The 24,833-nt window shown below is 35.9% G+C and overlaps 1 protein-coding gene across 10 annotated transcripts in view; it reads left to right on the top strand.

Annotated features, from left to right (window-relative positions):
• Positions 1–24,833, top strand: part of RAPGEF2 (Rap guanine nucleotide exchange factor 2) — a 254,465-nt gene that overhangs the window by 19,712 nt on the left and 209,920 nt on the right. For 3 of the 10 annotated variants that reach the window (XM_060653862.3, XM_081795581.1, XM_060653867.3), the window contains exon 1: positions 17,256–17,843. The exons of 3 other annotated variants lie outside the window; for them this stretch is intronic. In XM_060653862.3, coding sequence (XP_060509845.3) covers positions 17,724–17,843 — 120 coding nt within the window. In that variant the 5' untranslated portion in view covers positions 17,256–17,723. Of the gene's footprint in view, positions 1–17,249; positions 17,844–24,833 lie in introns of those variants that run through there. 4 more of the 10 variants (XM_060653860.3, XM_060653861.3, XM_060653859.3 and 1 more) reach the window with 4 other exon arrangements.

Raw genomic sequence — 24,833 nt, forward strand, 5'->3', positions numbered from 1 at the left:
TTTTTGCTCTAATCTGGTTTAGGAGGAAGATACCTCCAAATTTGTAACAGTGTCTTGCAGTGTTTAGTGAAACTTTGTCGAAAATGCTAATGAAACATTATTACAAAGTATAGAGTCTTAGAACTGCCTCACTCCAAATAAAAATGTTTCCAGTGTTTACTCTCCTTCAGCTACTTTTCCTTAGAGGATAATCAATTATTATCCCTTCAGATATTACTTCAGTTATTTTTGAAAACAATTAATGCAGTCTCCTGAAATGGTCAAAAACTAATTTAAAACTTCAAGCATATTATGTGGTATTTTTTGCATTTCTACTTGTGATTTTTTTTTTTTTTAAAGGGAGTAGATGTCAAACCTATTGAATCACTTTTCAAGAAAACAACACCTACTCTCAAATTGGTTACAGTAAAATACAAAATAGCATGGAGAAAAGAGGAAAAAAAAGTAGCATCTCCAATAACTCTTTGAAAGTTTGTTGGAAAGCAGTCCATAATTCTCATCAAGTTAGATGAAATTTTTTAGGAAAAATAAGAAAGATCTTACCCATAAAATCTGGGCCTTAAAAGGTGGCCTTTTGTATAACTTACAGTTTTCTTTATGTATTAATAGGCTAAATGACTTGCTGCAAAATGTCATTTACCCTATTTTTTGCCCATGGCTTAAAAACAAAGTGCCTAATCCCTAAAAATATTTACACACTTACATGCCATGCTTCTTCTTCCTTTCTACTTTTAGGCTAGGTCCTAATTTCCATTTCTCTTCATTTTTACTTTTCTCAGTTGGTTATAAGATTAAAGGTACGAGAAGAGAAATGCTGTTTTGGACTATTTAGTTAGGATGGTATTTTAGAGGAAAAAAACCCGAGGCCTCATTTCTCATCGTCAAGTAGAACCCATTCATGTGGATGGTAATTGTCAAGAATGATACTTGTAACCACAAAGAACAATAATCTTGCATTATCTTCTGGGTAAACTGCTCATATGTTTGAAGTAATTCTGTAAAAAGCGAACCGTGGAGTTTGGGAAAGAAAACATTAGTTTATTTTCCTTTACAGTTCTTCTTTCCATCCCAACTGCCATCCTTCTCAGGCCTTATCAGTGGTGTACAAGTAAAGCTTTTGATTTCCTCCCTTTTTACCCATGTTAATAGCTCTTCATTTAATGCTACTCTCCTACACACATCAATTCTGGCCACTTAAGGACGAATTCAAAGTTTTTCCTCCTTCATGAAGCTTTTTCTGGTCACTTGGGCAAGAGGCTGAATTTTTCTTTATGGGATTTTTAATGTTTTTAGCTTGTGCATTTCTTTAAGGCATTTATCTTCTGGTAATTCATAATTATTAGCTGTACACATTTTTTTTTAATGTTTATTTATTTTGAGAGAGAGCAGGGGAGGGGCAGAGAGAGACAGGGAGACCGAAGATCTGAAGCAGACTGTCCTGACAGCAGAGAGCCCAATGCAGGCTCTGAGAACCACACGATCATGACCGGAGCTGAAGTCTGACCTTTAACTGACTGAACCACCCAGCCCTAGCTGTACACACCTTATCTCCTCTTTAAAAATAAATTTTTTTTTTTAACATTTATTTATTTTTGAGAGAGAGAGAGAGTGCACACGCCAATAAGGGGCAGAGAGAGAGGGAGACCCAGAATCTGAAGCAGGCTCTAGGCTCTGAGTTGTCAGCCAGAGCCTGATGCAGGGCTCGAACCCACGAACCGTGAGGTGAGATCATGACCTGAGCCGAAGTCTAGCATTCCACCGACTGAGCCACCCAGGCACCCTCCCTCCCTTATCTCCTTTTTTAAACTGCAAAATTCCTTAAAGGTGAGACCTTATTGATGTTTGTGTTTCCATGGTGTTTTGTAAGACCTTAGCGTTTCATAAATATTTTAATATATGAAGTGTGTGTCAGACATTCTCCTAATAATTCAGTGAGTAGTACTGATGGGGCACAACCCAATCTGGTACAATTTTAAAATTTAGCTCTTAGAAAATGATTTTTATTTCGTTGTAACATAATTCAGGTTTTTGATTATCTTAAGACTGCCCAAATGATTCTTAGAATTGCCCGGTTAGGTGATAGTGCTTCAAATTTTACTTAGTCACCATGACGTGTCAGGCACAGAAGCAAGTCAAATGTAAAACCTGAATTCTAGGCATGACATTATGAATTCCTAAGTCCTGGACTTCAGTTTGTTGCCTTGGATTATATTTGGGTATGTATCCATTTACTTTCACTGGATTCCGAACTTTGTTTTATACATTAACCTTTTAACCTTCCTTAAGTTAGAGCAACACTATTTTACATTACTTATTCAGTCTCTTTAAGACCCAAGAAGAAAAAAAAAGAGAATATAAAAATAGTAATGAGAGTATTATTATTATTATTATTATTACTTGGCATTGATGTCACTCTAATGATGCCCCTCATTTTGGGGTCTGTAATTCTAATGAGGAAGAGTAGCTGGGAAAGAAGAATGGGTGTTACACTAGTCTGTGATTCTGTGTGTGACCTTGGTAACTTTCATTTGACCTTAGTTTCCTGGGATGTAAAATAGGATACACTGTCTGCCTAGCCTATTATTCAGGGTGGTTGTAAAGCTTAAATGAGTATAATATATTAGAAAGTACTTCATAAGTGGAAAAGTCTATGCTATGTAAGGCATTACTATCGCTGACAGAGCAAAGTATTAGTGTCAGTAGAAATTGTGAACCATTTATAAAGATAATAGACTAAGATCCTTTTAGTATTTGGCTAGCAGCATTTATAGAAATATAACTCTTTTTGGTGTGTGTAAGGTAATAAAACCATGTTTTCAAATTAATTTTTTATTTGGTTGTCCAGGTTAACGCTTCTCCAGATCATTTTAGAGTTTTGTAAAGAGCTTTTCTTTGTTAAAGTATTTTCGGGCTTCAAAGAACTATTATGTAAAAACTCATCTACACCAATGTACCTCAAATAGTTTTGATCATTTTGAATAAACAAGCTGAACACAAAATTCTTCACTTTCAAGAGTGCTCGAAAGTGGCAAAGTCTTTCCATGTGTGTAACATGTGCATATGTTCTATTCTAAGGGTGTTTATCAGAATATAATTTTTGGAGTAAATTTTTGTAATTACATGTTATGAATGGATACAATTTTCTTTTCTTTTTTGATTAGTGAAATCTGTCATCATTTTGTATTTAAATTTGAATGCTGTTTGAACTTAGTCATATAGCCAGAAACTTGCATAATAGGGAGAAGAATGTGGAATAGAGATCTCATGGCTGTCTTTGAGGCATTTGAAGAGGAATTTGAATTACTTTCAAAATATAAACATTCAAATTCAAAGATACAACAGTAAATGGATATATTCCTCTGTCTTTAAGTAGCAGTTGCTTTTAAAATGTAGCCCTTTTGAAAGTGCCCTATTAGCTGTTTCAGTTGCCTGTCAATGTAATAAGATATAAATACCTTGAGTTGTGTTGTTTGCTCTTCATTTTATACGTGGGGAGAACATAACTCAGAACTGCTGAGAAAAGATATAGAAAAGTAATTGATATTTATTAAGTGTCAGTTATGTGCTAGAAAGTCAACTAGGTGTTCTCTAAGTTTTTTTAGTTTTTTAAAAAACATCAACCCAATTAAGCCAGAGGTGCTGGCTTCAGTTTACCAGTGAGGAAACTTGAGATTCAAACAGGTTAAGTAATTTGCTTAAGGACACAGAACTGTCTGATTTCAAAGTCCATATTGTTTTTTCACTTTACTGTAAGTAAAGTATGGTAATACTGGATGTAACTGTCTGTATTATTGTAATAAGGACTTTTCCAAGATGCAGTTCTGATTTGCTTAGGATTTATTTTTTTATTCACAGTGCTTCAGTAGATTACTTACACTTGAGAGATGGGCTTCAGCTATTAAAATTTTATTTTTTTAAAACAATTGAAGATACTAGAGGTATCTTATAACATCTAATATTTATTGGTTGTTAATTTTGTTAGCAGACACTGTGTTAAGGATGTAAGTAAATTATTATCTTGATGTCCTCTGACTGTCCTCTGACTTGATGTCCTTCTTCTGACTGTTTGCAATTGGTTTTTGGTTCTTAGCTTGTTTTGTTGTTGTTGTCATTTTTTAAATAGTCAAGTGTTGGAGATTTTTGCCAGTTAAAGAGAAATGTTAGTGATAAGTCTAGTTACGAGTTCTTTGGTTTTTGGAATAGGCTAGCTGGAGGCCTTTCAAGTTTGTTCTGTATTGGGGAAAGTAACCAAGGTCTAATCAGCAGAGACACAACCAGACATCTGCTGGTTTGTCAGAATCACAGAATTGGCATGCCTCTCTATTTCCATTGCTTATGAAGTTTCAACATGGAATTACTTTAATATTTAGCCTTTTTGTGTAGGAACATAGCTGGGAGGCTCCGTTGTCAGTGCTGTAAAAAAAGCCAGGGGAAATGTTTGGGAGATTGCTACCAGGGACCCGATTTGAATGGGTTTTAGTCTTTGACGCTTAGCAGTTTGTGGGGTAAAACATTCCTGGCACTTCTGCTTTCCTAACTGTGGCCGTGAGGAGGGTCTTAGGTTTTAAGTGAACTAGCTGTGTGGCCACACTGATCAGAGAAAGGCTAATTGGACTATAATTTGACCAGAAGTGAGAAACAGCTATTCAAATATGCTGAGAATTCATTCATAAGACTCTATCTTGCACAGGTATACTTTAAGTTATCTGAAGTTATCTAGGACTGTACTTCACAATTTCAACTACAAAATGAAGGACAGACTGCTGGATTGGGAATGTGAAATTTCCAGGATTCTTAAGTGCTTCTGAAATCCTAAAATAATTTCTCCAGATGTTCTAAGTTGCGTTGAGTGTGTATCTGTGTTTAAATGATGTTTTTGAGTCATTCATTTTCCCAGGACACGTGTCACTGTGTCTGTGGCAGGAAGTCCTATTTGTTTCTCATTGGCTCTCATAAGACATGGAAAATATCCGTACTTTAGGGATAGAAGAGTGCAACACTCCAGGACAGAAAGGTAGAGGGTTTTCAAAGGTGTAACAAGTTCTTGACTTTTTTTTAAATCTGAGTTTTCTCATTTACTCCTCTTTTTAAAAAAATATACTTTTCCCTTCCAAAACATTTTCTGTTCTCTCTTTCTTATACTCCTTATTTTCTTCTATTTTTGTGGGACACTGGAGTCAAAAAGAAAGGTTAAGTACATAGTCTCCTATGTGGATTGCTCATTATCTTCTGGTAATTGAAAGTTAACTTGCATTTTAATTGCACATGATAATGTTTTCTGTCTCTGGAATGTTTTTAGTGTTCCAAAAGTGTTTATAATTTGTACTTAAACAATATATTTTTAAAATCAGTGTTTTCAATATTATTTAGGGTTTTTTTTTTTTTTTGTTTTTTTTTTGCATGGCTCATACATCAAAAAGTATAAGATGGTATACAGTGGAGAGTCTTACTTCCTCTTCCTAATTCCCAATGATTTAATGATAGTGGGTGATTTTAGTTGGTTGTTTATTCTTCCAAAGATTTTTCTTAAACCATATTCAGAGCCATGTAAAATGTATTCCCCTGCTTCTAAATTATATCTATACATCTGCCCCTTGCTTATTTAAATAAAAATATAACTTGGGGATCTTTCTAGAACAGCACATGAAGAGCTCTCTTGTGTGTGCATGCCTATGTATGTGTGTTTAACTATTTCAGGCTATTCACCGTGCTGCAAAGAATATCCCTTACATATGTGATATGGTGTATTTCTGCTGGGCCAAAGGGTGGTTGCATTTCTAATTTTGATAGTTTTTCTAGTAGCAGTTTACAGTACCTACCAGCATTGTATTAGGAATTAATTTTTTTTTAATGTTTATTCATTTTTGAGGGAGAGAGAGAGAGAGAGAGAGAGAGAGAGAGAGACAGAGCGTGAGCAAGGCAGGAGCAGAGAGAAAGGGAGACACAGAACTCAAAGCAGGCTCCAGTCTCTGAGCTGTCAGCACAGAGCCTGATGTGCACCTTGTACCCACAAACCATGAGATCATGATGCCAGCCAACGTTGGACACCCAACCAACTGAGCCACCTAGTCATCCCGGAATTAAAAATTTTAAAAAATATTTTTATTTATTTATTTTTTTTATTTAAAAAAAATTTTTTTTAACATTTATTTATTTTTGAGACAGAGAGAGAGCATGAACAGGGGAGGGTCAGAGAAAGAGGGAGACACAGAATCTGAAACAGGCTCCAGGCTCTGAGCTGTCAGCACAGAGCCCGACACGGGGTTTGAACCCACGGACCGCAAGATCATGACCTGAGCCGAAGTCGGATGCTTAACCGACTGAGCCACCCAGGCGCCCCTGTTTTTATTTATTTTTGAGAGAGAGGGAGAGAGAAAGAGCACAAGGGGGGTGGGGCAGGCAGAGACAGAGGGAGACACAGAATCTGAAGCAGGCTCCAGGCCTCAGCACAGAGCCTGATGTGGGGCTCGAACTCACCAACTGCAAGATGATGACCTGAGCCAAAGACAGACGCTTAACCAACTGAGCCATCCAGGCACCCCTGTGTTAAGAATTAAAAAAAAACAAAAAAACAAAAACAAAACAACAACCAAGTGGCAACTAAGTTGGATGCAACTTTTTCAAAAGTCCGATATAATTAATCCATAGTAAGATTTAACCTTTTTAAGTGTAAAATTCCATGAGTTTTGACATGTGTACAGTCATATCACCACCACCGCTGCTATAAAAATACATTCTCATCTTCCTGAAAAGTTTCATTGTCCCTTTTTGTAGTCAATCTCCTCTGACTAGCCCTGTGTCCAGCAATTATTCATCTGGTTTCTATTCCTATATAGTGTTTCTTTTTTCAGAATGCCGTATGCGTGGAATCATACAGTCTATAATCTTTTTGTATGGCTTTTTTTCAGTAAGCATAATATAGCTTTTGAGATTCAGCCATGCTGTGGTACATATCGTATGCCACATATCATGGTTTTTTTCTTTTCATTGCTGAGAAGTATTTTATTGTATGGATGTACTAATATTTGTCCATCCCCCAACTGATGGGTATTTGAGTTGCTTCCTGTTTTTGGCAATTATGAATAAAGCTACTATAAACATTTGTGTATAAGTATTTATGTGGACATATATTTAGGTTTTTCTTGACAAATACCTAAGTGTGGGATTGTTGGGATATATGGTAAGTGAAGGTTTAACTTTATGAGAAATTGACAAACTATTTTCCCAAGCAGCTGTCTTATGTTGCATTTCTATCAAAAATGTATGAAAGTTTCAGTGTCTGCATCCTAGTCAGCACTTGGATTTGTTGGGTTTATTTATTAAGCCATCTAATAGGATTGCAATGGTGTCTAGCTACTTTTTTTTTTTTTTTTATAGCTTTACTGAGATAAAATTCACATAGAATTTGCATAGAACTCACCCATTTAAACTATGCAGGCAGTGGTTTTTAGTATATTTTCAGATAGGTGCAGCTTTCATCACAGTCAGTTTTATTTTTTATTTATTTTTATTTTTTAAAATGTTTATTTATTTTGAGAGAGAGAGACAGAGAGAAAGGGAAAGAGAGAGTCCCAAGGCAGGCCCTGTGCTGTCAGTGTAGAGCCAAATGTGGGGCTCAAACTCACGAACCATGAGATCATGACCTGAGTGGAAATCGAGTCAGTTGCTTAACTGACCCGGGGGGACCCAGGTGCCCCCATCACAGTCTGTTTAGAACACAGTCATCGCTTCAGAAAGAAACTCCCTGCACTTTTTAGCTGTTACCCCCTGTCCTCTCCTTTCCCAACCCTCATCCTAAGCAACCTTGAATCTTTCTGTCTCTCTAGATTTTCCCATTCCAGATATTTCATGTGAATGTAATAATATGTGTGTTTCAATGACTGGTTTCTTTTATTTGGCATGACGTTTTCAAGGTTTATCCATGTTGTAGTATGTATCAGTATTTCTTTCATTCTTTTCTGTGGCCAAATAATATTTCATTATGTGGATATGACACATTTTGTTAATCCATTCATTAGTCGATGGACATTTGTTTGGGTTGTTTCTACCTTGAATAGTGCCATTGTAAACATTCATGTGCAAGTTTGTATTTCCTTGATGATTAATGATGAGAATCTTTTCTTATATTTATTTGCCATCCATATATGTTTGGTGAAGGTCTTTGTGAATATTTTGCTCCCACCTTTAACATTTTATTTTGAAATGATTTTAGATTTATATAAAAGTTTGCAAAATAGTAGAGAGTTCCCAAGTACACCTGTCAGGTTGTTTGGCTGTTAGTACTTTACAGAACCATGATATATTTGTCAAAACTAAGAAATTACTATGAGAACAATACTATTTATTGAACTATAGACTTTATTTGCATTTTACCAGTTTTTCCACAAATGTCTTTTTTCTGTTTAGGATCCAATTGAGGATACCACATTGCACTTAGCATTTTGAAATATTAGATCTTTTTCCTTGAGTTGTGAGAGCTCTTTATATATTCTGGATGCAAGTCCTTTGTCAGATGAATGCCACTTGTAACTTTGCAAAATCGTATTCAATAAAATAATTTTTATTTGTAGCAGAATCGTTACTCATTCTGTGTTTTAGCTAAATGCAAATACGTATATTTTTAAATGCAGATCACATTTATATAACACTAGAGGTCTGTAGCTTCTCCACTTATATAACAAATGAGTATGTTCTAAAAATCGTGAAAAATTATATTTTCTCTAGATTTCACCATAGTTTTGTAGGTATGTTCTCAACAGAATATTTTCTTCTTGCTGAAATATTCCCTGTGTGATATGATTAATTTTTCTGACAAACATACACATAGGGAAAGACCCTTTGCAAACATGAAAATGTCGTTGCACAGAAAGCCTCTAAGGGTCAGGGGGCCTTAGGAACCTTTTGCGTGAGGCAGATGATTTTTGTTTTTATTTTTTCCTTTCCTTTTTATTTATTTATTTTCTTAAAGCTTTATTTATTTATTTTGAGAGAGACTGAAACAGTGTGAGTTGGGGAGGTGCAGAGAGACGGAGAGAGAGAATCCCAAGCAGGTTTCACACTGTCACCACAGAGCCTGTTGTGGGGCTCGAACTCACGAACTGTGAGATCATGACCTGAGCCCAAACAAATAACTGGATGCTTAGTCGACTGTGCCACCCAGGTGCCCCTTTATTTTTTCCTTTTTGTTTTTAAAAAACACTTTTTTTAATGTTTATTTATTTTTGAGAGAGAGCGAGCAGGGGAGGGGCAGAGAGAGAGGGAGACACAGAGTCTGAAGCAGGCTCCAGGCTGTGAGCTGTCAACACAGAGCCTGATATGGGGCTCGAACTCAGGAACTGTGAGATCATCATGACCTGACCCGAAGTTGGATGCTTAACCAACTGAGCCACCCAGGCGCCCCTATTTTTCCCTTTTATAGTGAATCTCACTACAGAAATATTTGTACCTTAGATATCAGTAAACATTCACTACTCCTGTGTATCCTTGTAATAGAAATTAAATAATTCAACAAGTGTTTATCAGGGTTCTACGGTGTGCCACTCAGTTTTAGCCATTGAGGATACAGCTGTGAACAACAACAAAGCCCTTGCTTGCTAGGTGGAGCTTACATTCAGTGAGGGGAGGCACACTAAGAAGGAAATGTATAGCATCACATGTTGATAAGTATTATAGAAAAATATTAAGCTAAGTAAGGTCACATTTGAAGTTGTATTGGAAGAAGGACTGAATGAAGCTATAGAACCAGCTTAGTGGTAAACAGAAAACATCGAAGCCTTCAGGTGGGATCTTGTTTTGTCATGGTGAGGAATGGAAGCTTCAGGGTTGAAGCAGTTAGTGGCAAATGAAAGGTACTGACATCAGAAGATTAGCAAGGGAGGCCTGATTGTGTAGGGATTTTGGCATTTATTCTGGGCACGTTGGGGAATAGGAACCAGTGGAGGGATTTGCGTAGCAGTATGGTAAGGTCAATTCTGGGTTGAGACTAGTCAGCAGAGGGGAAGAGGGTAGAAACAGGGACACCAGTCAATGAGGCCAGTGTAGTCAGCTAACTGTGATAGCAGGTGGTGGAAGGGAGAAATGGTCACATGTTGGATACATTATGAAAGTAGAGCAGATAAGATATATTAGAATTGGGTGTGAAAGCAAGAGAACTCAAGGATGACTTTATGGTTTCTGAAAGGATGGGGATGATATTTATTGGGGAAGAGGACTTGGGAAGATTAGGTTTGACTGAAGAGGGATGGGCTAGGCTGGTGGTGATAGTAACCAGGAGTTCAGTTTTAGAACAAGTGGAGCCTGGGATACTTAGTTATGATCCAAGGAATTGTTTTCAGGCAAGTAGTTTGGAGTCTGCTGGGCTGGAGATTTAAGGCTACAATGGCTTGTTTGTTTGTTTTTGTTTAATTTAGAGCACGCAGGGGAGATGACTAGGAATCCAAGGCTACAGTGGTTTTTAACTCACACCTGAAATCTCTCTATCGTTGGAAGCCTTAATCTGCTCTTAGTGATGTGAGTGCCTAGCATAGTGCTTGATAGGAGATTTAATAAATATTTGATGAATGGACTTGAAATTCAAGTCTCAATACTGTTTTGTCTAATGATATATTTTATTCTAATAGTTTCTGGTATTTGAAATACATTGTACTTTCTTTCAAATGAACTTTAATAAAATGTAACTTTATTAAGTCATGATAAGTTGCCCTTCTTAAGCAATAGTTTCTGGAAGTATGTGGATGTTAAGAAGTAATATGTAGATGTTAAAAAGGAGAACATGCATCTGAGCGGCAGTTCCCTCATACCTTTGCCCCTCATTATCATCAAAAGTGCCATCTTTGTTGCTAGATCAAAGGTAAGATAGACTGAGTGGCTTAAACAATAGGAATTTATTTTCTCACAGTTCTGGAGGCTAGATGTTCAAGATCCAGTTTCTGACTGCTTTGGTTTCTGGTGATGGTCGCCCTCTTGCTCTGTTCTCACATAGACTTTTCCTCCAGAGAAAGAGGGCCCTCCTGTCTCCTTCATTCAAAAGGACACCAGTCCCATTGGACTAAGGCCCTACCCTAAAGGTCTCATCTAACTGTAATCACCTCCTAAGGGCCCCATCTTCAGTTGTCACAATGGGGGTTTTAGAACCTCACCATTTGAATTTGGTGGGAGTGAGGGAGGGAACACAGTTACCATGGTAGCCTGTTTAAATACGGGGTTATTTTGCAATTTTCCTTTTGTTTGGAAAAACATTTTGTTTTAGGTGTTGATACCTGAGGCATCTTTCTAGGAATGAGAGTGACTTTGTGAAAAATAAATGCAAAAATAATGCAAAGATTTAAGTTTACTGGGAAGGGCAGTTTAAATTTCTGGGATGCTTACATTGTAGAATATTAAATTCATGCAACTCATTAGCTATAAGCACAAAGAATAATAGTGATACTTTAAAAATGTTTTTTTATCCTGATGGAATTGATTTTAGTGAATTAAATTATTCAGTTGTAATTAACATTCAACTAATGTACTAGGGTTCTTAAATTCTTTTCGTAAGTAGGGAAGATGTGCCCACATACAGATTTAATTGCATTATTAATTTGCTTAGCATTTTCGTGGTGTAATTGACTTTTGCACAGACTGAATTGCTAATTAGTAGATCCTTAATGAATATGGCTTAATTTTACCACATAATGTGGCCTGCTACATCAACACAAGCTTTCTCTAGGGAGGTATTGCGATAAGAGGTATCCCCATAGACATTTTACATTGATATCTGTTTCATCCCACCCTGACCCTGCTGAAAAGGACCAGTAATCTGAGATAGATGGAGATAAACACACACATCCATATACAAATGGGTCTACATACACAAAATATCTAACTACTATAGAATATTCTGTTCTTTTTGGTAAAAAGTATGAAAGTATAGAGCTCATATTTTCATGTCCATTTTATCCGGCTAAAGCTACAAAGCCTGTGATACCAATAGTTTTGTTAGAGTTTTCAGTGCCGCATTGAATAAAATTTTATCTCTTTTCAGCTTTTGAAATTTAGGCAGTATGGGAAGGAAACAAGAATAAATTCATACCTTAGGATGCAGGCCAAACCTTGTCAGAATTCCATGCTGTTAAAATCTCATTGAGTTTAATAAACAGACTCTAATACACCAATAAAGGTAGGTGGTTCACTGCCCTTGTGGTCAGTTAGTTAACTTCATATTTGGGAAGCAGAAGGATTCATATAAAGGAATAAAATAATGTCTTCGGAGAAAATATTTTCCTCCTATTTTTATTTTTTCTTATTTTTTTAATGATAAAGACAAAGGGATTTTGACTTTATATTTTGAGTTTGGTAGATTGAAAGGATTAGGAAATGCACTGTAATAATCTTATCCCATATCTTTATCATCTTTATTTGCTACTTCACTGGAGCATTAAAAACTGTTGTCTGAGACCACTTGAACCAAAAGTAACAGGACCAGGATATGAATCATGTAGTTCTAATTTAGAGTTAGTCCACACACATTGAATGGATACCCAGCATAACTACTGCTCAAAGGGAGTTTCCAGACAATAATGAGTTGAAATTGGTAGGATAGAAGAGTACTGTAAAATTTCCATGAAATAGAGCCTCAAGCAATTTGGTACATTTTCAGTGAATGGGTGAATGTAACATAAATTATAACAGTGTAAACTTCTAGGAGCTGCATACTTGCACCCTTGAGGTACTTTGTCACTTGCCAACTATTTTTTTTTTTTTTTTTTTAACACATTTATGTGTGTGTGTGGCACTGTGCTAGTAGGTGCATTGAGATATTCAGATGAGTAAGAGTGCAGGCAACTCACAGTTCAGGGAGGCAATACTCATTGGAGAAGAATTCATACAATTGTGGAAGTGATGAGGTGGTATGAAAAAGAACAAAAGGAAATTTAATGCTCAGGTGTCAAATGACAGACACCATAACTGTTTCTGTTGAAAGGATTGTTGGTTCCTCTGTAGCCTCTTCTATACACTTTCCTCAATGTCATTCGAAAGTATAATTCTATAATACTTAGGGCTTTGAGAAGAGCATCTTACACAGTGTAAAACACATATTTGGAGCATAGAACAAGAAAAAATTCTAAGGCATTTTGAGCAACATTTCCTGTCATTATATATCCAAATCCCCAAAATATACAGAGTACTTTTAATTTTTTCTTTAAAGGCTATTATGGTAATTTAAAATCCAATAATATGAATATTGGAGGGATCTTAAGCTCCAAATTATTCTAAAGCTATCTTTTTTCATGTAAGTTTTGTTAAAGAGATTTCTTTGTTTAGTGTTAATGGACCATGAACAAAGTGGACAGATTTTTGCCAGTCATAAACAACGTTATATCCTGTTGATTAAATAGAAAATACCTAAGTAAATGTGCTAAAAATGGATTCCTTCAAGTTTTTAGTTTTGTCACACCGTGGGGTGGAGTCTTTAAGCAGGAAGACTGAAGTCCAGTAAACAGGAAATGCGTGCTGAGACAGATTAAAAAAAATTTTTTTTAAATTCTTGAAAGAGAGAGCGAGCGAACATAAGTGGTGGAGGGGCAGAGAGAGAGGGAGAGAGAATCCCAAGCAGGCTCTGCACTGTCAGTGCGGAGCCTGACACGGGGCTCGAACTCACAAACTGGGAGATCATGACCTAAGTGGAAATCAAGATTCAGAAGCTTAACTAACTGAGCCATCCAGGCACCCTAAGAGACAGAGTTTGAAAGGGAAATAGAAGCCCATGCTCTGAGAATTTTAGTGGAATATTCCACCATTATGAGTACCTTTTTAAGAATGTGCAGTGTTATGGAGTGCCACATTGTCTTTTTTCTCATTGCTTTAATACTATGGATGACAAATGATCTCTACTGGGATTGCAGGTTGCAGATTAAAGTTCTGCAATTTAATTCAGTTGTATTTTCACAGGCTAATGCATTGTGTTTAACCTCTGTGTTTTCGATACTTTATACTGAAAGGTACTTTTTCATTTGGGTGGTAGGTATAATTTAGAATGGTTAGTAGAATTTCATATTCTTTAGTATAGCCACATGTTTTTATATTTACATATTTATATGTATTCAAGAAAGTTGGGAAAATGCTAGTTATTATATTTAAAGAGCACTCTCCCCTCCTGTAACTCCCAGCAGATAAAGAGGAAACCAACCTGAACTTACTTTTCTCTTCCAAAGCAGTTATTTTTGGAAGGCATATATTAATTCCGGTGATACTACAATTTCTTAAAAATATTTTTGGGATGTTTCTTCTGTAATTGCCAAATATTAGGTTTGGGTGGTGACAGCTGTAAGCGTTAAACATATCAGAGAATTCAGGATTTGCTGTGGGCTGGGAAAATGGAGACCTGGATAAGCAATGTAGTGTTGTGGAAGGCTCTTCTAATTATGGGGGATCAGTATGGGAAAAGGGTCTCAGTGATAATTCCCTAGTAGGCAAAGTAGGAAACAAAATCAAAAGTGGCACGTTATTTAAGCAGACAGAGGCTGAGAGGGAGAGTATTTAACATTCATAATGCCAATTTAATGTCTAATGGAAGATCTTAAAGGCCGTGATGATGAACATGTTTTGTGCGTCAAATTTTTTTCTAGAAATTTTTTTATTTTTTAAATTTTAGACAGAGCTTGAGCGGGAGAGGGGCAGAGGGAGAGTGAGAGAGAATCTCAAGCAGGCTCCACATTCAGCACAGAGCCTGATGTCGGCCTCTATCCCACGACCCTGGGACCATGACCTGAGATGAAATCAAGAGTTGGATACTCAACCGAGTCACCCAGGTGCCCCTAGAAATACGTTTTTTAATTAAAAAAATGCAAACAGTCTACAACATCATCTAAAACAACATAAATAAAAGTAAGTCTCTCTTGTATACCACCATCCCAAAGTCTCTAATAAGTTTTTATATACTGAGAAAAATGTTTTGTGATCCTACAGCACACACACCCACACTCGCACGCACACAAGTGTAATCATTCTATACATATAATTCTTGCCTTTTCTTTTACACAGAATTCCTGTGAGATGATCCTGAGGTCAGCCATGTTCTGTACAGAGGTTGTACAGTGTTCTCCTGGCTGCATCGTGATTTATCTCAGCAGCCCCCAAGGGTGGACATTTAGGATTTTTTTAGATTCCATGTCCCCCCTGACAAATAATGTTGTGGTGAATATCTTTGTACATGTGTGTGTATGTGTTTGTGGAACAGATACATAGATTAGATATCTGGTAGTAGAGTTACCAAGTCCAAGTATATTGCCAAATGGCTCATTGAAAAAACTGTATCAGTTTGTATTTCCACCAACAGTGTGTAAAACCTATGCCAACAGTGGATTGTCATTAAACTTTTCTAATTTTGCCAATCTGAGAAGTGAAGAATTATATCCCAGTGTTCAGATAAGATTTTTTGATTCTAAGTGAGGTTAAATATATTTTCATATGTTTACTGGGTAATGTTGAAGGCAGTTTTAACCAGTTTACCTATATATCAATAAGAAATGCTTCATTGTAAGTGGAGACCGCCCAACAAACCATGGAATCCTGAAAGCCTAGCTCCTCTATAACACAGGAGAAATGCTCATCTCATTGTATCACTGTTGGTTGGGGGCATGTGTGCATAATGGAAGACATAAAGAATTCCCTGTACCTTCTGAGTACGTATGACTGAACATCTTTTCCATGTTGTATACATCTAAGATGATAGGTTTAACAGTTTTATTCTTTTTAGCAAAGAACATTATAAAGAGCAGTTGAAAAAAATGACTTAATTTGGATATTTATTTTTCTTTTTTGATTTTGAAAGCAAGAAGAGATACCTTAATGCCACTCAGAATGTTAAAAATCATGGTAATAGCTTGTTTTATTCTTTTTTCCTTTTTGTTACAATTAAAAGGTAATGGATTTATAGTTTTGGCAAATGGGGAACATTTTTTTCTAATGTATAATGAATCCAGATTGATTTCTGACAAAACCAATAAGCAATTTATTTGCAATATTTGAAAGTAAATTATAGGATGGAAAAATCCTACTGGCACGTTGGCAAGTGGATAGGACCAGATGATCAGATATTTCATTTCTACATCTACATTTCATGAGTCAGTTTCACACAACAGCTGCTATGGAGGAAGGGTGGATTTGCTGGAATACTTCATGGTTTATTAAAAAGAAAAGAAAAAAAAAAGGAAAAACCCAAAATCCCACCAACCCAAACCCATGCAAAAATAATACAAAGTGCATTTGGGCATGAAAGGGTAAACTGAGTAAGTTATTGCTAATAAATAAGATTGCTGAAAACATATAGTTCTAAAAAGAGCCCTTATTTTTTGGTTTCCAGTTTTTCAAATAACGGAAAGCAATGGCTAATTAAAAAAGTCATAACTAATAGCAAACATTTACTGAATAGTTTCTGTGTGAAACATTTTACTGTGTTATGTGAAGAACATATCCCATTTTTCAGAAGAGGCTTTGGAAGTGCTGTGACTTGTCAGGGCTGATATAGGTGTTAAATGGTAGAGCTGATGTTGGAATCCAGGGACCCTGTTCTGGAACTTGTGCTGTTAAGCACTGTGTAAGATTGGATTTAAGTCGTTAGGAAGAACAAATGTCATTTGTAAGATTGGGCCTATATTATTAAAATAAATACCTGCTGATTTTAAAGTACTAAAAAATTTTCCTTGAGCACTTTTCAAGGATTAAGAATATTTTTTTCGTATAATAAATACCAATTTCCTTTAATTTTGTTGATGAAAAATGTTGGTGTTTGTGCTACTCTTGATTCAGATCTTAATTCTCCCTTGTTTGGGTCCCAGGAATTATGTGAAAAACTTAATGGAAACCCATAAAAGTGAGACAGATAAAAATTATACATTTGAAATGTTTTATTTTCTCCATCTTATGGTATACTCATGGGGAATGTATTTTTTGGTACAAAATATTCCACTGGGCCCAGAACTAGTTGATTAGTAAAAGGAGGTTTTTTTTACAAAAACCATGTGATATTTTACATTGACTGAGGGCTTGGATCAAATTTTGTAAGTTTTGTACAGCTGCAAGGATATATTACATACAATACTCTGGGTAACATCTTCATCAAATGTTACATAGTTGCTTATTTGATGAAGCAAATATTGATATTTGATGAAGGGTGAGTTGTTTGGAGTAAGTATTCCCCGCTTTTTTTTTTTAAGTTTATTTATTTATTTTGAGAGAGAGACAGAGAGAGCGAGCTAGAGAGTGTGAGCAGGGGAAGGGCAGAGAGAGGGAGAGACAGAATCCCAAGCAGGCTCTGCGCTGTCAGCTCAGAGTCCTGATGTGGCTCAAACTCAGGAGCCATGAGATCCTGACCTGAGCGGAGATCAAGAGTGGATGATTAACCACCAGAGCCACCCAAGCACCTTGCTGGCTTTTTTGTTTATGTTTTGTTTTTTGGAGTTTATTCGGATGGGCAGGGTGCTTTTGGGGGGCAGAGTTTTCTCTGACTGAACAAATACCTCCCTTTTTCACAGACCATGTTGTTGCCATGGAGACCTTTAGATTCTATAAATGCAGCCTCTAATAACAGACAGGAAGATGACATTGGGTTGAGTGTGGGTGCATGAGAGTGGAGTGCAGTCCAGATGTGTAGAGTCTGTTTGTTCACAGAAGTCATTTTGCAGTAGCCAGAAGCCCATTGGTCTTTTTGCAATCTCCCTTTTGCTTGTTCTTTTTTCCTATGTATGTGTGTGTGTGTGTCTGACATAGAAATAATGGAACAGTATAGAGGAAAAACCCTTTTTTCCTTCTCTAGTCTCATACTCTTACCTTTCAGGAGAAGACCAACTGTTGTCAGGAATTTGGTGAGTGTCCTTGCGATGTTTTTATTCTTTTACTGCATATGTGTCATTTTTTACTCATATGTGTTTTGTGTTTCTGAAGTTATCTTACTACTACCATGCTTCATATATCATTATGCAACTTGCTTTTTTCTCGCCCATATTTCTTGAGTTCTCTTCGTGTTGATATATGTCTGATTAATTTATTTTAGCTGGTGTATTGTATCACAGTTAACCTTGTCCTTTCGTTTTGGATGTTTAGAGTGTTTTCCCATTGTGCTTCTTTGTAACTCCTCAGTTCTGTTTTTCCCTATCCTTTCCATATTGTGGGGTAGAGGATTCCATTTAATTTTGATTTGGCTAAGGCTAGATCATAAGCTATCCTTAATCTGTTCTGCCGTTTTTCCCCCCACTAAGCTCTGTTTATTTTATTATTTTAAAAAATTGTTTTAGGTATCCTCCAGTCATTCCTTCTCTTCACATATTCAACCTGGCAAAATTGAGCTGTGATGTGTATTACCCAGGTACTTGTAGCCTGGCCAAGTTCCAGGATGTCTTTGATTATCTCCTCAAGTTATGCGTTTTTTTTTTCAATATATGAAATTTATTGTCAAATTGGTTTCCATACAACACCCAGTGCTCATCTCAAAAGGTGCCCTCCTCAATACCCATCTCCCACCCCCCCTCTCTCCCACCCCCCATCAACCCTCAGTTTGTTCTCAGTTTTTAACAGCCTCTTATGCTTTGGCTCTCTCCCACTCTAACCTCTTTTTTTTTTTTTTTCCTTCCCCTCCCCCATGGGTTTCTGTTACGTTTCTCAGGATCCACATAAGAGTGAAAACATATGGTATCTGTCTTTCTCTGTATGGCTTATTTCACTTAGCATCACACTCTCCAGTTCCATCCACGTTGCTACAAAAGGCCATATTTCATTCTTTCTCATTTCCACGTAGTATTCCATTGTGTATATAAACCACAATTTCTTTATCCATTCATCAGTTGATGGACATTTAGGCTCTTTCCATAATTTGGCTATTGTTGAGAGTGCTGCTATAAACATTGGGGTACAAGTGCCCCTATGCATCAGTACTCCTGTATCCCTTGGGTAAATTCCTAGCAGTGCTATTGCTGGGTCATAGGGTAGGTCTATTTTTAATTTTCTGAGGAACGTCCACACTGCTTTCCAGAGCGGCTGCACCAATTTGCATTCCCACCAACAGTGCAAGAGGGTTCCCGTTTCTCCACAAGTTATGCATTTTTCAGAAGAGTAAATAACAGCATTCCTATTGTAAGAAACTGTAACATTTTTGGGTCTAGGATATTTAGAGAAAGCAAAACAAAAGCAAAAATACTTTTGATCAAATTCTGTTGATGATTTTGCTTGCTAAACAACTTGGATTCTTACTTTTAATTCTTATTTTTAATTTCCTTATTACCATGACAGTATTCAGAAGGTACCGTTTAGGACTCAGTGGTTGCTCAATACAGTTATCAAAATATAGGCTATATGTATAGATCACTGCTACCCAGTAGAAATATAATGCACACCACACATATAATTTAAAATTTTCTAGTAGCCACATCAAAAAATGTAAAACTGAACATTGCAATACAGTTTATTTAACCAGTATATTCCAAAATATTGTCATTTCGACATGTAAGCTATGTAAATAGTAAATATTGAGATATTTTACTTTCTTCTTTTCATACCAGGTCTTCAAAATCTAGTGTGTATTTTACACTTACACAGCATCTCCACTAGGACCAGCAAACTTGCAAGCATTTCATAGCCACATGTGGCTAGTGGCTACCATATTGGATAGTGCAGGTACAGAACAGACAATTTTTAGAAGTACCAGTTACCGAGGAAGATATACAGATGGCAAATAAACATATGAAAATATGCTCCACATCAAATGTCATCAGAGTAAAGCAAATTAAAACAAGACACCACTACTCACCTGTTAGAATGGCCCATATCTATAACTGACAATACAAAATGCTGGCAAGGATTTGGAACAGTATGAACTCTCATTGCTGGTGGTAATGCAAAATGGCACAGCCTATTTGGAAGATGATTTGGCACTTTCTTTCTTTCTTTTTTTTCCTTTCTTTCCTTCTTAACATTTATTTATTTTTGAAAGACAGAGACAGAGCACGAGCAGAAGAGTGGCAGAGAGAAAGAGGGAGACACAGAATTTGAAGCAGGCTCCAGTCTGTGAGCTGTCAGCACAGAGCCCATTGCAGGGCTTGACATGAACCTTGAGATAATGACTTGAGCTGAAGTCAGATGGTTAGCTGACTGAGCCACCTAGGCTCCCTGTTTTGGCGGTTTCTTACAGGCTAAATATAGCCTATCATATGATCCAGCAATCATGCTCCTTGGTATTTATCTAAAGAAGTTGAAAACTTATGTCCACACAAAAACCTGAGCATGGATGTTTATATATAGGAACTTTCCAAAACCTGCTAAAACTATTTTAAAACAAAGTTTTGGGTTTTTTTTTTTTCCCCTTTAAAGACAGCATTTGCAACATTAATCTAAAAATTGTTTTTTTGGGGGTGTCTGTGTGGCTTATTTGGTTAAGCATCTGACTCTAGATTTCTGCTCAGGTCAGACTCTTACAGTTTGTGATTTTGAGCACTGCATCGGGCTCTATGCTGACAGTGTGGAGCCTGCTTCAGATTCACTCTCTCCCTCTCTCTCTCCCTCCCCCACTTTTTAAAAATAAACATTTAAAAATTGTTCTTTTTTATTTTTCACATTACTGTTCCCGTAACCAGCCTTTTCTTTTAATCTGAAACTAAACATTAATGACTAAGCATCATTGGGGAAAATTTCTTGCAGCACCAAAGATACTACCCTTAAAAGAACTCAATAAGAAAGGCAAACATCAATAGTGAACAGAAAAAAAAATGGAGAAATACAAAAAGAAGAAATACAGATGGCCTAAAATATATGAAAAAGTGATTTTCACTAGAAATTAAAGATACAGTTTGCATGAAATACTTTTGTTTTGTCATCAAATTGATATAATGAATAACACCCAGTTTTCCTAGGAGTTTAAGGAACAGGTACTGTCATACAGGGATAGTAAGCATAATATTTTATAACATTTTTGGAAGGTCTTTGGTAATATGCGCTAAAAGCCGGTACATGGCCTTTGACTCAGCAGTTTTTTCGGTCTAGAATTTATCATAAGAAAGCAATTAAGGATATTTGAACTTAATTTGAACTTAATTTGGCTTAATGTATAGGCCGTCTTCTGCCTTTTGACTTACGCAATTTTCACAGCACCCCAAGAAGCTCAAAGAGGTCAGATGACTTGCCCAGGGTCACACATTATCAGGTGGCAGGTGTATATTGCAGCATGCTTGAAATCCGCAGGGGAGGGGGGAGGGGAGGGGAAAAAGCAAGGACTTGAACATCTCAAATGAATGGCTTGATGGAATGAATAGAGTTTAGAGTGAAAGCCTATCTTGTCTTTTACTTCCTGAGGATATTTATAATAGAGGCCAGTGATGAAAGCTGACTACAAAACAGACTGCGTACTGTAATTGAGTTTTTAAAAATATACCCATATGCTCACATATATATGTGATTAGAAATCACTTCAACAGAGTCAGGTTCAAATTTTTGCTTTGTTCCTTACTAGGTGTGTGACTTTAGTCAAGATACCTAACCTCTTATTGCCTTAATTTTCTTCACAGAGATTCTATTACCAATTTACAGGTAGTTGGAAGGATTAAATTAAACAGTTTTCTATAGTGTTTGGTACATATGTTTAATAAATGGCCTTCAAAAGTCTTTAAAAACCTTGTTTCTGAGAGAGGGGGTTATATAATTTAAATTTCTTATTTTCTGTATTTCCACTTTTTTCTACAATAGGTATGTTTTGTGAATTAAAAAAAAGTTAGAAAATGCTTAACTTACTTTTAGCTTAAAGAGAAAAAAAGATTGATTAGATGTTAGATGAGACATATACCAGAAATTGTTATATTGCTTTCTCAATTGGAAAATTTAGAGAACCACTCACCTGATGTTAAAAATAGCCCTTCAAGTATATTTACATTTAATAGTATTTATGAAGATAGTAGAATTCATTGAATCATAGGGCTTAATTTTTAGTGTTAAATTAGATGGTTAGGTGAAGTTCAATAAAGAAAGAATAGATGTTGAAAGTTGCAAATGCTAGTTCCTTATATTTATTTTCAGAAAGTTTTTACTTTTAATCATTTCTTATATTTTGAATCAGGAAGTGTTGGCAACCCTTAATAAAGAGAAGTAGAAAGTATCAAGTGATTTGCTTATTTTGGAGGTTCTATATGATGCAGTTTCTGATTATTTTTCCTGATTTTATTTCCATTTTGCCTCTGTCTACTTTGAAATATCTGTAATACATATTGTGGTCCTTGTTTAATAACTACCTATTAAATACCTACTCTTTGCATTTAAAGTGGAATTTCATTGTGATTTTCATGGTTTTCTTTGTTGTAAACCATTCTTAGCTTTGTACTTAGGCATTAGGTACAGGAGTGAATCAGGATTTCATATTACATCACCTCAGTAGTAGAATGAACATTTTTCTATTTTATTGGTTGCATTCTGGTGGGACTGTCAAGAATAAGTCCAGAAGAAACCAAAGTAAACCTAATTCTTGTGAACACATTGTTTTATTTCATGCAAGTTCTCTCTATAACCTATTTGTCAAATGTTGACATTTTATAAAATGTCTGTTGCTATGTTTTTTGAAAAGAGGGTGTTATGGTCAGATTATTTTTTGGCTCCAAATTAATTTTGTATTAAACATATTTACTGCAGCATTTTTGGAGCTCTTGAATTTCAGCTCAGCATCATGCCTCTGTAAGGCAGGAGAAAGTAGAGTATGCACTTTCCAAATTTGTTTGACTAGGCAATGCTTTTGCAGAATCATCATGAAACACACTCTGGGAAATACTGTTTTAAATAAAAATATAGAGAGCAAGAAGAAGAAAAAAAAAGAGCTAAAATATCTACTCACTGAATAAGTTAAACTGGCTCTTAAAACTGTATTTTGGACACTTTAAAAGATAGCATATTTAGTTAAAATATTAGTTTTAGTTTTTTTCCTCCTTCTGTCCCCATCCATCTATCCCTTCTTTTTATTTATTTAAGAATATTTAAATTAAAAAAAAAGTTTATTTTTGAGAGAGAGAGAGAGAATGAGAATAAGAATAAGAATAAGAATAAGAATAAGAATAAGAATAAGAATAAGTGGGTGAGGAGCAGAGAGGGAGGGAGACACAGAATTTAAAGCAGCCTCCAGGCTCTGAGCTGTCAGCACAGAGCCCAAGGTGGGGCTTGAACTCATGAGCGATGAGATCGTGACCTGAGCCAAAGTTGGATGCTTAACCGCTGAGCCACCCAGGTGCCCTTTAAAAGAATATTTTACACAAGTGATGAAAAATAACTAGAGAATGACTCGGAATGTTTATTTTCCTAAATAGATTATTTCTGTGTACATTGGTAATAACAGTGCTCAAAAATTGCTTTTAGACTGTCCTATTTTGTGTAAACATTTCATAAAATAGAATTATTTATGATTGGATAGTTTCTCCCTTGTAAGCTTTAGAGCAATAATAATCAGAGTTCATAGGAGACATTGTTATCACAAACAGATATGACTTAGAACAAATTTTATCCTAAAAACAGTTGAGCACAGGGAGAATTTTGGTCTAGAAAATTGCCTCTCTAATCTTAGAGTTTTTACTTAAAATATTTTGGGTTTTGCCCTGGAATTTGCAAATTCTAAGAGAAGATTCATCAAGTAGTATTATCTTGTTATTAGTTATATTGTTACTGTTATTAGTATTGATTTATCTCATTAATTGTGGTATTTATATTCTATGAAGTTACTGAGAAGCCTGAATTAGCAAATAGTGAGCCATTGCTTCTAAGGGAAATACAAGATTAGTTCCTGCAAGCCTCTGGTCACAACCTTTTCGTCAATTGATCAGTATATAATCCTGTTTTATGTTAGAACTAGAGAAGAAAGTGAGATTCAGTGTATTGGCAAAATGTGAGAAAATTTACTAGGTAGGTAGAATTTGGAAAGGACAATAATAGAGGTTAATTCTCTTCCAGCACAATTCTTGTTCAGTACTCCTGAGAAGTAAAGGAGTCACATAATATTGCCTCACCATCATTGTCGTGTGTGTGTGTGTGTGTGTGTGTGTGTGTGTGTGTGTGTGTGTTTCCATCTTTTGAAATTCTTTCACTCATAAAGTTGTCTTTGTACTTTGGAGAATACGTATGTCTAGTGTCATTGAACTCAGATTGTAATCACGTTCTTTTGTAATCTCTTGTTTCACGTCACCTTTGTTTCTTGTTTTAGCTTTGTTTTAAATTCAGATTGCCCTAGAAACAGGTGACTGCTTTTAGTGTTTAGAAAAGATGAAGTGGTTAGTGATTGATATTTGGCTATGTTGATATATTTGAAGATTTGGGTTTTTTTGGTTTTGTTTTTGATATATTTGAACTTTTGTACAGTAAACTTTCTGGAGTTTGGTAAGAGGGTGAGTTAGTGATTGTCTAGGGGATTTTAGAGTTTAGAGATCCTTGATTGAACCATTTTATTTTTTAATTTTAATTTAATTTAATTTTTATATTTTAATTTTTACTTTCTAAATAATATTTATTTTTTATTTTAGAGAGAGAGAGAGAATGCAAGAGAGGGTGAGAAAGAGAATCTTTAGTAAGCTCCATGCTCAGCGCAGAGCCTGACCTGGGTCTAGATCCCACAACCCTGGGATCATGACTTGAGCTGAAATTAAGAGTTAGATGCTTAACCAGCTAAGCCACTCAGGCACCCCAATTTAACAATTTTTAGAACACACATTTGGGATCAAAGACCCAGAGGAAATGAGTAACTTGCTCAGAATCTCAGCTAGTTTTTGATTCCAGATTGTAGTCAGATTTCTTTCCATGTTACTATACTGTTATGGAAGATTCTACATTAGATTAAGTGGGTGAAA

Source organism: Panthera onca, chromosome B1 (genome assembly GCF_046562875.1).
Source record: "Panthera onca isolate mPanOnc1 chromosome B1, mPanOnc1 haplotype 2, whole genome shotgun sequence".
NCBI classification, from domain to species: domain Eukaryota; kingdom Metazoa; phylum Chordata; class Mammalia; order Carnivora; family Felidae; genus Panthera; species Panthera onca.